The 14,487-nt window shown below is 49.3% G+C and overlaps 1 protein-coding gene across 1 annotated transcript in view; it reads left to right on the top strand.

Annotated features, from left to right (window-relative positions):
• Positions 1-14,487, top strand: part of INTS11 (integrator complex subunit 11) — a 255,809-nt gene that overhangs the window by 103,891 nt on the left and 137,431 nt on the right. Inside the window, exons 6-7 of the mRNA XM_078642382.1 lie at positions 393-491; positions 2,362-2,396. Coding sequence (XP_078498508.1) covers positions 393-491; positions 2,362-2,396 — 134 coding nt within the window. The remainder of the gene's footprint in view (positions 1-392; positions 492-2,361; positions 2,397-14,487) is intronic.

Here is a 14,487-nt window from a genome sequence, read left to right as displayed (position 1 = left end):
ATCCACTCCACGCAATTCCATGCCACACAATTACACAACTAACAATTCCAATCCCACCCACATAATTTCACTCAAACCACATACATCCACCCCATAACACAAGTGTCAAAGACATTGCCATTTACAACATTTACAACACCAATGGCTCTAACTCAAAAAATGCGAGACCTATTGCATTTCTAATGCTTGTTTTTAAGCCTATAGATTTAGAATCAGTAATTATGATTACTTCTGGGGTTTCTATTTTTTGACTTCTATAAAGTTATGTATTTATATGTGCTCCTATAATTAATAAATTCATCATTGTGACTGTGCTGCATTGAAACAACATTCAGTGGATTGGCCCATCTCTCATAGTGTACTGGACTTATCATAGACTTATCATTTTGCAGGTTGATGAAGAGCTGGAGATAAAAGCTTACTATGCTGGTCACGTGCTGGGGGCAGCCATATTTCAAATTAAAGTTGGGTCTGATTCTGTTGTTTATACGGTATGTTCTTTCCTTGTGTAAACACACACACACCATGTTAAAAACCACCGTATATCTTGTAATGCAACTCAGGCCAGGACTAAAGATGTATAGCTTCATAGTGTGCAGTGGTTTGGTTCCTCTGTCCCTTCTATGGAGTACTACAAGCTTCTCTACTTGTCCCGCTTCTCTTTATATTTACCACTTTTTCCATCAAGCTCTTATTAACCTTTGACTCTTATTTCTATACTGATGCTTCTCAGAACTACTCTTTTCCCAGATCGCAATAACCGTTTGTGTTACAGATTCTCTTCCATCCATCTCTCAACACCCTGGAACTTTTCATCTCAACCCTTCGATAACTTCGATTTTGTTCACCACAGCTCTGGCGATCATTTCATTTCATTTCATTTTCTTTCCTCCTTCCTTGTTTCCCCTTTACCATATCCTGGGCATCAACTTTGAATTTTATCGTACCTTTTACCTCTTCATATTTCTATTTTGTGTATGTTTTGGCTTTTAGGGTCACATGCATCATTGTAAATTGTGTTAAAAAAGGGGCAGATTCGCAGAATCTGCCCCTTTGCAACAGCAATGTTTGCATTTGGGATGCATCATCCCAAATGCAAAAATCACTATTTAAGTAATCGCTAAAATTGCAATTTCTGCAATTGCATTTAGCGAATCGCAAATTGTGATTCCCTAAATGCAATACAACAACCAAAAACAAATTGCGATTTTGCAATTAAGAAATACAAATGACCATCAATTCAAAGATGATGGTAATATGCGAGAACTTGAAAAATGCACGAAAATGCATTTTCCAAAGTTCTATGTTGCACACATACATGTCCTCGGAGCATGTGTGTGTGCAACATGTGTTGAAATAGCAATTTCAGGGATGCATCAGGGTGTCCTTTTGGCAACCTTGAAATTGCATGCGCAATTTGCGAGTACCTATTTGGTACTTGCAAATTGCGCATGCAATTCCCATTGATTCCTATGGGCCTCTAGGCCACGGGAATGAATAGGAAGCAATTCCTTATTTGCAAATCACAACTTGCGAGTCACAAATAAGGAATGTGTAGGAATCGCAATCTTTTTGCAATTTCTACATGCATAAGAATTTGCGATCCTAAATTGCTATTTATTTATTTATTTATTTTAAATCGCAGTTTAGGAATCGCAAATCCACAGTTTGATGTGTGTTGCCCTTAATCAGTTAATCTGCAGCCAGGATTCGATTTTAAACTCTTGTATTCTCCCTTCCTTGACTTATCGCACCAATCACTCTCATCTACAGTATTTTAAGAATTCACCTGTTCAGCCTCTGTTTACCTACCTTATATGTCTGGTACCTCATCAGCCATTTAATTGTAAGCTTGTACCCATCTACATTTCGCTTTATATTCTGCATTCTCTAATCTACACCTACCTTACTCTGCCCTTAATTTCTAATCTCTTTTTAGTCTACTCCTGGTTCCCGGTACCACCTTTGATTTTTCTTTGTCATATGATATGTTCTTGCCTCTGATATTTTGCCCCTCAAGTCTCCCTGCCACTTACTCAGTATTGTACTCCGATTGAAACGTTTCATATGTACTGCCATGTTCAGAGATTTGGGAGGGACTGTCTTGAAAGCTGTGCCAAGATTTTATAAATGAAGGAAAGTGTTCTGAATTGTTTTACACATTTACAGTGGATCCTGTATATTGTTCTGAATACTGTCCGTCTTATAAATGTGAAAAAAAACTTGGACTGCCACCAATACAAACCAACATGTACATTGAGTTCCCCTCACACTCTTTTGCTGAATGAACGTGCACCGACACGAGCACTGTATTAAGCTGTTTTCACAGAGAATTATTGAATTTTAATTTCTCTCTTCTAGGGTGATTATAATATGACACCGGATCGTCATTTAGGGTGAGTTCCAAGTAAATGAATTCCTGTGATTGGCTGCGCCTTTTAGGTGGGATATTATGTTACATTTTATGTCACGTTATGACTGTAGAAGAAATAAGAATGCTGATGAAGCTCAGCCTTTGAGTGTTTTTCATTTTCCTTGCCGCTGGTACAGCTGATCATAAACTATTGATGACTTAATGTTTTTTGACAAGTTTTTACAAAGCCAATAAATCTAGTTTATGTGAGGAGAAAGTGTTTTGTAGATTTCGGGCAAGTTGCTATGTGTTTGCCGCTGCTGTCCTAGGAAAACAAATCCCACAATGAAGTGATTTATTGGGCTGCTGCAATAGGGAAACTGGGAATAGGACCCCCTCCCTCTCTCCTTTGTTGGGCAGACTGTACCTTCGAAGTAGAGGGTTATGAAAAGGAGCCTGAAAATTAAGTTGGTTTGTCAACCATTCACTTGAAAGGCATATAGAGCACAATATTGCATGGTATACTTTTGACGAAGGGCCAGTACTTTTGTTATATTTTTGAAAGGCTGTATTCAACCTTTCCTTTTTATGAATAAAAAGTTTGTAATTTCAAAATTTTACCATGGCAACAAGCAAAGCAAAATAAACATGCAAGGGTAATTAGTCAATTGGAGAGACGAGGTAGCTCCTAGTCCAAAAAACCCATAAAACTGCTCTAAATCCTATGTCCGCAAAGTGTGTGCATTTTGCAGCACACATATAAGAGGAAAACGCCACCAAAGATAGGTATGGTGCAGGAAGGTACTGCTTCCTGCAGAAATACTATCCTGACCATAGTGCAGGCACCATTAAACCACAGCGTTAGTGTGCGTGCATTGGTGCAAGGCAGCCAAAAGTGTGCCAGTGCATGGAGAGACTAGGATTGCGCAATTTGTTAAAGATATGGCACAGTTCTGCTCTCTTCAGGTAACACATGTAGTGCAGCAACTTCTTTGTAATTATGAACCTTAGTGACCGCTTACCAAAAAAATTGCAAATCTGCACCCATAGAATTTCTCCTTGCATGGATACAAATTAGCAATTTTCTGAATTCACAATGGCTGTGGGATGCTTGGAAAGCTATGTCAATCTCAGGTTTGTAGGCCTTGCACTGTCAATCAAACATCCAAGGCGATGGGACAAATGCTTGCAAATAGTCTAACCACTTGCATCCATCGGGGTAGCATTTAAAACCACTGTACCAGTCTAGGCCCAGGACCTGACTGTGCTGCCATTGCGCCGGAAGTCGCCCCTCGCGCGTTGAGGCTGTGCCCCCCCCTTCCTCCCCCGCGCCAAAACCAAGAGCGCTGTCTGCCTGAGTACCTGTATTCCAGGACTCTGCCCCTGAGACGTCCGCGTTGTCAGGAATCACCGCCGTGGCCCCGGGGCTGCCCAAGGAAAATATTGCGTGTCCTGAACCCCGCCGCGGCCCCCGAAGCGAGGTGAGGGCCGCTGCGGGTGCTGCCGAGGCCGTGCTGGGCCTGTAGTGCGAGGAGTGAGCGTTGCTGAGAAACCGGGTTGTTGGCCGCGTCAGAGGCGGCGCCCCCAAGAAGCAGCGCACCTATTGGATCCTGTACCCCAGGCTGAGTGTGGAAGCCGGAGCCCGCCGGGGCCTCGCGGGAAGCCACGCTGAGGAAGGCGGCCCCCTGACCGACCCGGACCGGGTCTTCCAAAGCAGTGAGGGCAGGTAGAGAGCCCGCCTCTCCCAGATACAGCCCCGAAGGCAGGAGTGGGCTAATTGGGGAGGAGGCAGTCTGTGTCTGCCCGGGCCGGTGCGGCGGCCTACACTCCCCCTATGAGACAGAGCGGTGAGTGAGGAGACCTGAACTGGACTCCAGGCTGTCTTGGTACCAGCTATTGAGCACTACCTAGGCTGTGAGGTTAGGCAGACAATCTGGCTGACAGTGACTCAGCCGCATGGCCCACAGGAATCGTTGATGAAGAGATGCATTGTAGTTATCAGCAGGAAGCCCCCGGGAGCAGCTATTCAGCACAGGGCAGGCAGACCACAGGCAGCACGCACAAAGCTGGCTGAGCTGCCACTTACACACACGCTTTGCAGCGCTTCAGTCACAGTGATACTGGAGACACTATGCATTATGCGTGACAATGCATTTCAGTGCAGTGATGCGGAGCACCTCACTGAAATGCGTTTAGAGTCCCGTCTGATGCGTGATACTTGGCAGGGTGCCCCACATGTTTCTTCTCGAACGTGTTGTCCCTTGCCAGAATGCTATTTGTTCTCTAGGTCAAAAAGATGCCAAGAGATTAATTACATCATATATGCTAAATAACCAATAAAGTTGAATTGTTTACAAATGTGTCCTTTTTGGTTTTATTTCACATTGACACACGTTTCCCTGTTTAGTTAGTTTTACCTACATGGACCTGCTGAGCTGACAAACATATTTATGTGAAAATCCTTTTGCTTTAAGAGGATGTTGCATATTCAGTTTGTTATGCAGAGCAATACTTTAGTTGTGTACTTCTGGTATCTACTTCCATGTAGATTTCAAGGCAACGGGCATTACGAGCACACTGCAAGTCCCAACATTCAGCGGCGGCTGACAACTCACTTGATTGACCCATTGAAGGGCGTGTAACTGGTCAAAATGGTGGCAGTGGCGTTTGGCTGCAAGTTGTAGTGAGGCACCAAGAAGAAGGGCGTGACGCCCGAAACGCGTCGTGCTGAAACCACAACGGGTGATATTGACCCTCTCTGTGTATGCTGTTTCCTCCTGAATAAAGATTTTTGGGATTAAACCCAGATCTTTTGACTGGGTGTGAGTGTTTGATTGATTCAGATGCTCCGTCCATCACCACCCCCTTTTGTACCGCTTTTGGCCGCCATAAGTGTGGCAGGGTATGCTCAGACGTGAGTCCCTTGCTCACTTTGCCACTGGATTCAAGCAAGCCGGGCTGAAGACGGCTGTAATGCCAGAAACCGGTCCTCGGAAGCTTGTTTCCGGTCCAGGGAAGGCATGGCTTGGCAGTACGGGCTGGACTGTTCCCATGAGGCACAGGGTCAGACTGATTTGCATATAGCCATGTCTGAACTGGGGTGGCAGAGTGGGCTAAAGAACGGTGATGGATTAAACCCAGATCTTTTGACTGGGTGCGAGTGTTTGATTGATTCAGATGCTCCGTCCATCACCACCCCCTTTTGTACCGCAAGTTGTAGTGAGGCACCAAGAAGAAGGGCGTGACGCCCGAAACGCGTCGTGCTGAAACCACAACGGGTGATATTGACCCTCTCTGTGTATGCTGTTTCCTCCTGAATAAAGATTTTTGCACAAATCATCGCTGGCTCGAGTGCGCTCTTATGCATAGGGCACCTGTGTTAAAAAATATATATATTTATTTGTTCACACAGTGGGCTTAGTGAGGAGTGGCGTGAGATTGGCTTAAAAAAAAGGGCTATGCCCCTCCTCCCCTTTCATTCCCTTGCTGCTCAGTGGTTTGCCCCACATCTAGAATGGTTTGTTATGCTCTGTCCTCCCCATTCAGCTGATCTTCTAGAGATGGATTCATTTGCCATTAGTTCCAACGTTGAATTGCTCTAATGTGCATTGGTCCAAAATGTGAATGATACTTACAGCATTCATGGCTAAGGGAAGCTTGCTTTTATCTCTCAGTATTATGAATTGATTTTAACAGCTCATCCTGACCCACCTTAAACATCAAATACTGAAAACAAATGTATTTAAAGAAGATGCCACCACAAGAACAATTTTTCGTAATAGCAGCATTTCTGGGTCGCCTGACATCCAATCTTATGGTTGAACATATTCTTGGACTCAACTGGAAATGGGAGGAACTTGTAATTCTGTCGAGGAACCTAGGAATGGAATATTCGCGTCACCTCTCTGCCAATCCTCGTGCACTGCACAGAATATAAATATATAAATGGCTTAGCACTTGCATTGTAATCTCTTATAAGGTCCCAAAGGCGAGACCGATTAGCTATGCCAATGCTTATTTTACTTGCCCTCACTGCCAGGATATACCCGTCGTTGACAGCTAGTAACAAGCATTGGCATAGCCAATAGGTCTCACCTTTTTGACCTTATAAGTGTTCAGCCAGAGCTGTTTGGCCCTGACCCCCAGTTCTTTTCCTTTCGGCTATGTGCACTCGGAAGGAGTCCCAAGTGCTACTAACTTTCTATTGTCCAGGCATCCACCTTGCGAGCGCATCCTGATCGTTGACATTAAGTCCGCTCTATTACATTGTGGGAGCTGTAGTCTAATAGCACTTTCATTAGTCTGATTCTTCTAAGGCAATGATCTGTAGTGGAAAATCCCCGGGCTAGACACGTGGCTCCCAGATACTGTTCAGCACAGCAGAGCGCCTCAATACCGTTTTGTGTAGGCGCTTGACAAACACATTCAACTCTACATGGAGTGGCAGTGGTAGATTATTTTTTATTGATTGGGAGTTTCCAGAGAGGCATCTCCCGTGGAACTGTGTAGTTTATTCGTGTTTGTTGATTGGAAGAGAAGAATGTGCACGCACAATGGGCACGTGACGACTTTGTGGTGGCTGTTGACACATGGCCGAGTGACTAAAAGCACTTTAAGCTGCATGTGGCGCTTTACACAGACAACGGGATACACACTAACTAGTGTTGCAGCGGCACATGGTGACTGCTATATTGCACTCGAAGGACGGGTTCCTTGCACTGTTGCACAACTCTAAAATATTAGCGGGGTGTTCTGTACCTAGCATGTCTTAGTGTCCCTCGAGTGGAGCAGGGTGGCGTCTGTGCTGACTTTCCTTTCATCACCAGAATTGTGAGCGGTTCTGTGTGCCTTAAACACAACAAAAACACACAATCAATCAATCATAACACTTGTAAAGCGCACTACACACCCGTGAGGGTCTTAAGGCGCTAGGGGTGTGGCGCTAGTGATCGAAGAGCCAGGCCTTGAGGAGTCTCCTGAAGGCCAGTAGGTCCTGGGTCTGCCGTAGGTTGGTGGGGAGGGTGTTCCAAGTCTTGGCGGCGAGGTGGGAGAAGGTTCTGCCGCCAGTGGTCGCTCTTCGGATGCGGGGGACTAGGCCGAGGCTGGCGGAGCGGAGCTGGCGGGTGGGGGTGTAGAAGTTGAGTCGAGGGTTGAGATATGCTGGGCCGGTCTTGTGGAGAGCTTTGTGTGCGTGATTGAGGAGCTTGAAGGTTATCCTCTTGTTGACGGGGAGCTAGTGCAGGTCTCTCAGGTGTGGTGTGATGTGGCTGTGGCGGGGGATGTCGAGGATCAGACGCGCTGACGCGTTCTGGATGCGTTGCAATCGCCTCAGGAGCTTGGCCGACGTTTCTGCGTAGAGGGTGTTTCCGTAGTCCAGCCTTCTGGTGATGAGGGCCTGGGTGAAAAACCAACAAGCACGCAAGTAGAGTGTTAAAAAACGAAATGAAGTACATTTTTAATGTGAAATAAAGGGGCAATGAGCTCAAGGAACATAATAATGAAAGAGGAAGCACGCTTGGCGGCGCTTTAAAGAAAACAACCCCACACAAAACAACAAGCGCGGCCGCTAAAGGGAAAGCGACCGCACTGTGTTAAATTAGAAAACCTGATCCACGGCGCGACAAGGAATGCAGCTGCCACCCTGCGCTCCGTTGCTTGCTCCCGAGAGCAAAACGCTGTGGGAGTGAACATTTGGAGAAGAGGTAGGACATGCACCCACCTTTGACCATTTGCATGCTTTCATTATTGAAAGCCACACTCAAAGGCCAATCCAGTGTGTGGGAGGAGAAAGACCCACACCAAGAAGTTTTGGGGAAGTTTGGAGTGCTCATAAGAAGCCTCCCATAGAGCAGCGCATGCACACTGCGCTATGCTCGACCTAAAAAGCAAATTAAAAAAGCTGTCCACTCTAAATAGGGCAGACGATCGGATGACTTACTTTCAGTAGCACCTATTCAGTCAGGCCGTTGATGGAGGTTTTACGCTGACAAAGTAGAGTTTGATCCGTTGGCGTAAAACTTGTTTTCCGCTCTACACAAAATCAGGCGGGGCAGACCTTGAGTTTGGCAGACAGGGTACACTGTTGCTGTTGCAACGGAGTATCTGTCTGCCAAACTTTAAACCAGGCCCAGAGGCCTACATAATGCAAATCAGTACGGATCCTGCTCCTTATGGGAACAGACTATACCAAACGTTGGTCATCTCACCCATTCAGCATGCAGCCCATTGCTTTTTAGGTTTCGACCTGGCGAGGGCACTGGTGCCCCGCCCAGGGCGAAATCTTTTGAGTTACAGTATGGATGTTCGTCACGCTTCTGTTTCCCATTGGCTAGCTCCATAAATGGACGCTAGCCATTGGCAAACAGAGGCGTCCGTCATCCTGCGAGGCGACTCGTGGGCGTTCCTGGGATGTTTTTCTCATCCGGCCCCTTTTGTCACGTCAGTGCAGCGGTGGGCGGGGCTTTTTTTTTTTTTTTTTTTTTTGCCGTCCAGGTTTGTTTTGGCCATTCCGCGGCCGACCACCGCCAGAGAAAGTCCAGGTGAGTGCTTGTTTGACAATGTTGGCAACTGACGGAATCAGTGACAAGTTTGAGGCTCGGATTACTCCCAGGGTGTGGAATTCTGCCAAAGGATGCGCCTGGGAGGCGAAAGAGAGTGACAAGTCAACTGGCAGAAAAGCTTGGTCGCCAGAAGCCATGAGCGGAATCTGAGACCAAGAGGCGGTCAGTCCAAGCAGGAAAGAAGTACTAGCTCATAAAAAAAGAAGAGGGGTATTCATACGAGCAGAACGTTCTTCAAAGTTTAAAAAATACATATGTGCTGTAGTGACAAAGAAAACACCACGGGTCAGCGTCTGGCGCCATCTAGTGGAAGGAACTGCCAGCTGCCTTGTCATTAATAAATATGGCCGCTATGTTTTAAAAAACTTTACATATGTTGCAGTACGAATATGGGACCCTTAAAAAGGGAGGGGCTTGGGGTGTACTGTGCCATCGGCCACGTATTGATGGGTCTGTATCCAAGCAGGACAAGTGTTAGGCAATCTGTGATGATGAATTCGGGTCAGTTGGTTATTACGACCCGTCTATGAGTGTCATCAGCGTTCCGCTACCAAAGGTTTGAGGAGTTCTGAAGGCCCAGGAGATTATGCCCGCTGTCAGTTGGCACGCGCCTGATCTCAGACTCTATGACGTGTGCACAAGGATCTCCATGAAAAGGCGCCCCCTACCGTTTCAACCTGATGATACCTTAGTGGGGGACCCTGAAGCAAACTTGCCACCCAGGGAAATAAATAAGTAAATTTTTGGTACCCAAAAGGCTCCGCGTGCAAGTCTTCTTTTCTTTGGAAGTCACTTCCTGTTCCGCTAGAAACAGACTTTCCAAATACGAAGAAACCTCTAAAATTGCTTCGGTTCAGATTGGTCCTGTGGATTTGGCAAAATAGACAGCCACGAAGCATCAAGTCACTGAATGAATACGAATACATAGGACCTCTGCCAAGAAAGGATGCTTGCAGCTTCACCTTCTTAAAATCTCCTTCCTCCCCTGGTATAGCGCTTTGAAGCAGTCTCCGGGCAGTGTGGCGCTAGCCAAAAGCAGTACATAAAAACTTAAAATGAAAGGAGGCCAGAGAAGAGAGCGTGCGTGCAGTGCGTCGGATGGACAGGTGATAGGACAGCCGCGTGAGTCTGAAGGCCCCCCGTGATGCAGCACTTCGCCTCTCTTTCTGCCTAATGCATATGCTCGGAGTCCCACCCGGTGCTCAGGAGCTGTCATGTGCCACACAGTGCTGCTGCAGGAGCCAGGGCGGAGGTAGGCAGGCACCCACACAGCTGGCAAGCTGGGCGACTCCTGTCCTCGTGCTCCAGCCAGCTGGCTGCATATTGCGAGAGGTAAGCATGCTGGCAGTGGGAGCGTGAGTAATGCCCCGCGGCAGGCGGGATGCCACCATGAGAGTCACGGTGCAGCCTCGCCCCCTCGGGCTCAGCTCTCGGGCGTTCTCTCAGCAGAGCATTCTAATGCTTTGCAGGCTTAGCGGCCCTGGCATGTGGCATTGGGACCAAAAATAGGCCTAATCATCTAAAAAAGTAATACAACAATAATTATTTTCCCAGTCCAACTTCAACTCCCTCTATCAGCCTTTGCACTCCTTCACTCCCCTGATATCGACTCCCTCTGACTTTCTTTCTGTCCATCTCCTTTCCTGCTCTCTTTTTCGCTGCTCATATTTCTTATTTCTGTTCTGAGCGAGAGAAGAGCATGTCTGGACGCGGCAAATGAGACAAGGGTCTGGCATAGGGGACGCCAGGTGAGGTCGCACATGACGATGCTTTGGGACAAGGCCCAGGGCATCAGGGAGGCTTCGATTCTCCGTCTATCGCGCCTTGGAGGAGCCAAGTGCGTCTCCGGCCTCTTCTGTGAGGAGACTGGTGTGCTCAGGGTAAGAGGACGAGCATCACCGTTATAGATGTGGTGTGGGGACGGCCTTAAGCCCGAGGGGCGCACTCTCTATGGATTTGGCTGCTAAATACTCTACTTACTCCCAAAATACCACCCTTTCAGTCCTTCTCACTGTTTTCTCAGCTCACATGGTCTCCCTCTGTTTTCCTCCCCCCTGTCTCTCTCCTGCAGTTAGCTAACTTCCTTTCTCCTCCTACTTTCCTCTCTTTTTCTTTTGCTTCGTTCAATTGCGCTAGCTTCAGTTTTCCACAGTCTTTGTTTTTTAATTCCTATTATTCCTCACACCATTTCTGACCGCTCACGCCTCCACCAAGCATTTCTTCTTTTCAACCGTTCTCATTTTTAACCCTTCTCAATTTTATCATATTCAACTCGCATCTACCTTTTCAATTCCCCTCTACTCTTTTCCGTCCTTTCCCCCATGGCACTTTTCTTTTCTTTCTCTCCTCTTTGCTCTTTTCCCCATCACACCCCCTTTTTATTTTCCTCTCAGTTTTTAGGTTTCACCTGTCGGAAGCTGCGCAAGCAGCGTTTCGCGCAGGCAAAATCTAATGAGAACAGTAATGTGGCTTGGTCACCGCCTCTCTGTTCCATTGGCTAGCTCCATAAATGGAGGCTAGCCATTGGAAGAGAGATCTGCTCGTCATTCTGCGAGCAGATTCGTGGGCGTTCCGGCGATTTTTAGGCTTTTCCCTACGTCATGCGGCTCTGGGCGTGTTTTTTTTTTTTTTTTGGGGGGGAGGTTTTTTTTGGGTCATTCCGCCGGAAGAAGTCGTCCTTGGTGAGTGCTTGCTGTCTTGTCTTCCCCCGCCCCCCTCCCGCTGTCCGTGTGCCCGTTACCGACCCCCCTCCCGCTGTCCATGTGTGCCCGTTCCCGCCCCCCTCCCGCTGTCCATGTGTGCCCGTTCCCGCCCCCCCTCCCGCTGTCCATGTGTGCCCGTTCCCGCCCCCCCTCCCGCTGTCCATGTGTGCCCGTTCCCGCCCCCCCTCCCGCTGTCCATGTGTGCCCGTTCCCGCCCCCCTTTCGCTGTCCATGTGTGCCCGTTCCCGCCCCCCCTCCCCCCGCTGTCCATGTGTGCCCGTTCCCGCGCCCCCACCCCCTCCCGCTGTCCGTTCCCACCCCTGTCGGTGAGCTGGTGCATTGAAGCGCTGGAGCTGCAATGGTGCACTAGTGCACCCTGGGGTGCACTGGTCTTGCGCAGATCGACACTGACTCATTCATGGAAACACTGGTGGAGATACTAGTTCAGCTGTCGTGCACTGCTGCAGCTCAGGGCGAGCTTGTGCAGCCCAGATGTTGGTGCATTTTGGGGAAGCTTTGGTGCAGTTTTTGCTGGGCTTTGCAACCAATGGTGCAGGTAAGTGTGAGATGCCGCAGGTCGGCGTGCAGTGATACGTCTTGGGAAGATCGGTGTAGTTCTTGGGGGACATTGGTGCTTCAAGCTGGTGCAGCAATGGTGAACTGACGTAGCACCGAGTGCATTGATGCAGCTGCAGGTGCGCTCGTGCACTTGAGGAAACACTTATTGCAGATATGGTGCGCTGGTGCAACCCGGGGTGCACTAGAGCACCTGCGGGTGACCGCGCGTGCCCAGCTCTGCATTTGCTGGTGCATTTTTAGGAAGGATTGGTGCTGTTCTTGGACCTTGCAACCACGGGGCTGCACTGGAGGAGTAAAGTGTGAGGTGCTGCAGCTCGGTGTAGTTCTTTGGGGACACTGGTGAACTGGCGAGTGCATTGGTGCATTTGAGTGATCACCGGGGCAGTTATGGTGTGTCATGCAACCCGAGGTGCACTAGAGCAGCAATGTTTGTGCATCTCGGGAGAGGCAGGTGCATTTTAGGGAATCGCTTGTGCAGCCCCTGGAGAAGATTGGTGCAGGCAGTGGGGTTGCTGATGCGAATAGTGGATAAGAAAGATTTGAAGATGTATTGATGTAGTGCTTTGGGGTCACTGGTGCAACGCTGGTTGCACCAGAGCAGCAGTGTGTGAGCTCGTGCAGCTCGGGAGAGGCAGCCATTGTTGGCTCGAGGGCAGAGGTGCAGCCATGGGGTTACTGGCGCCTGTTGCTTATTAATACTGGTGCAGCTGTGGAGAGCTGGTGCACTCCGCGTGAACAGTAGTGCACAGATGGGGTGTCGTGCAGTTAAAGAACACTGGTGCAGCTGTTGGGGGTGCTGGGGCTCCTGCAGGGTGCGATAGCTGGTGCACTAGTGCACAGATGGGGTGTCGTGCATATAAAGAACACTTGTGCAGCTGGTGGGGGTGCTGCCTGGGGCTCCTGCAGGGTGCGATGGCTGGTGCACTAGTGCACGGACGGGGTATGGTGCATATGAAGAACACTGGTGCAGCTGTTGGGGGTGCTGGGGCTCCTGCAGGGTGCGATGGCTGGTGCACTAGTGCACAGATGGGGTGTCGTGCAGTGGAAGAACACTGGTGCATAGCTGGGGGGTGCTGACTGGGGCTCCTTCACGGTGCGATGGCTGGTGCGGTTGTCTATGGTGCTTTGTAACACTTTAATGGTGACACCGCTGCACGTGTGTTGTAGTGCTGGATAGATGTGTAGTGGGGTCTGATGCAGCTGGCAGATGTAATTTCGGGTCACTTGTGGCGGCGGCAGGCTGGGCACGGCTGCAGTCATTGGCAGAGGCGCAGGGTCGCACCCTCCGGAACGCTGCTGGTGCAGAGAGCATGGGCCCTGGTGCAAGGACTCACCGGTGCGGGTGTGGGAGAGGCCGGGACGGGCACCAGTGCTGCAGAGTGCGGTCATCGACTCAGAGACCCTGGGGTAACAGTCTAGGTGCACGGGCACTGTGGGGCACTTCATGGCTGCAGTGCAGTGGGAGCTTGGGTCATTGTGAATAATTGTGCAGTGCTAATGTGACCGTGTCGGATGAGGGTCATCCGGGGAGCAGCAGTGGGTCTCCGGTGCAGCTGTCGAGGGGAGTGGACGGGGGCCCGTAGCGTATGCACAAGTTCACACGGACACGGCAGGGTCGGTGGTGCAGCTGTGCGCGGCGGATAAGCAGTAATGCAGCTGTGCAAGTCACTGGTTGTAGGGGGGGTGTTGGTTCATTAGTGCAGCTGTGAGAGCATTGGATGTTCACTGCTTCCGCTGTAAGAGGCTCGGTGGTGATTAGGGTGGGTGGACACTGGTGCAACGGGGGCAGACGCGGTGTTCACTAGTGCAGCTGTTGTGGGGCGGGGGACAGAGGGGCCGGCACAGCTGTGGATCTGCCCTGGGGCTGGCTGATCACCAGTGCATCCGTGAGTTTGTGGTGAATCACTGGTGCAACGAGAGATCGGCCTTCAGTCGTGCAGCTGCAGGGAAGCCGAGGTTGACGCGCATAGCTGTGAGGGAACCGGGCATTCAGTTGTTTTAAAAGTGGATGAATGGTGCACTAGTGCAGAGGGAGCCAGAGGTGTTCACTTATTCATCGTCCAGGAGTGCGGTGTGTGCACTGGTGCGGTTTCGCTAGTGCAGTTGTTGCTATGGTTGGGGTTCACTGGTGCAGCTGTGAGGTGATAGGTCGAGCCCTGGTGCTGCATGTGAGGGCGCGGGGTATATTGGGTTTCACTGGTGCAGCTGTGAGGTGGTGATAGGTTGACCCCTGGTGCAGCACGTGAGGGCGCGGGGTATATTGGGGTTCATCGGTGCAGCTGAGAGGTGATAG

The sequence above is a fragment of the Lissotriton helveticus genome, chromosome 5_1, assembly GCF_964261635.1.
Source record: "Lissotriton helveticus chromosome 5_1, aLisHel1.1, whole genome shotgun sequence".
Taxonomy (NCBI): Eukaryota; Metazoa; Chordata; class Amphibia; order Caudata; family Salamandridae; genus Lissotriton; species Lissotriton helveticus.
This window is presented reverse-complemented; position numbering and strand designations above follow the sequence as displayed.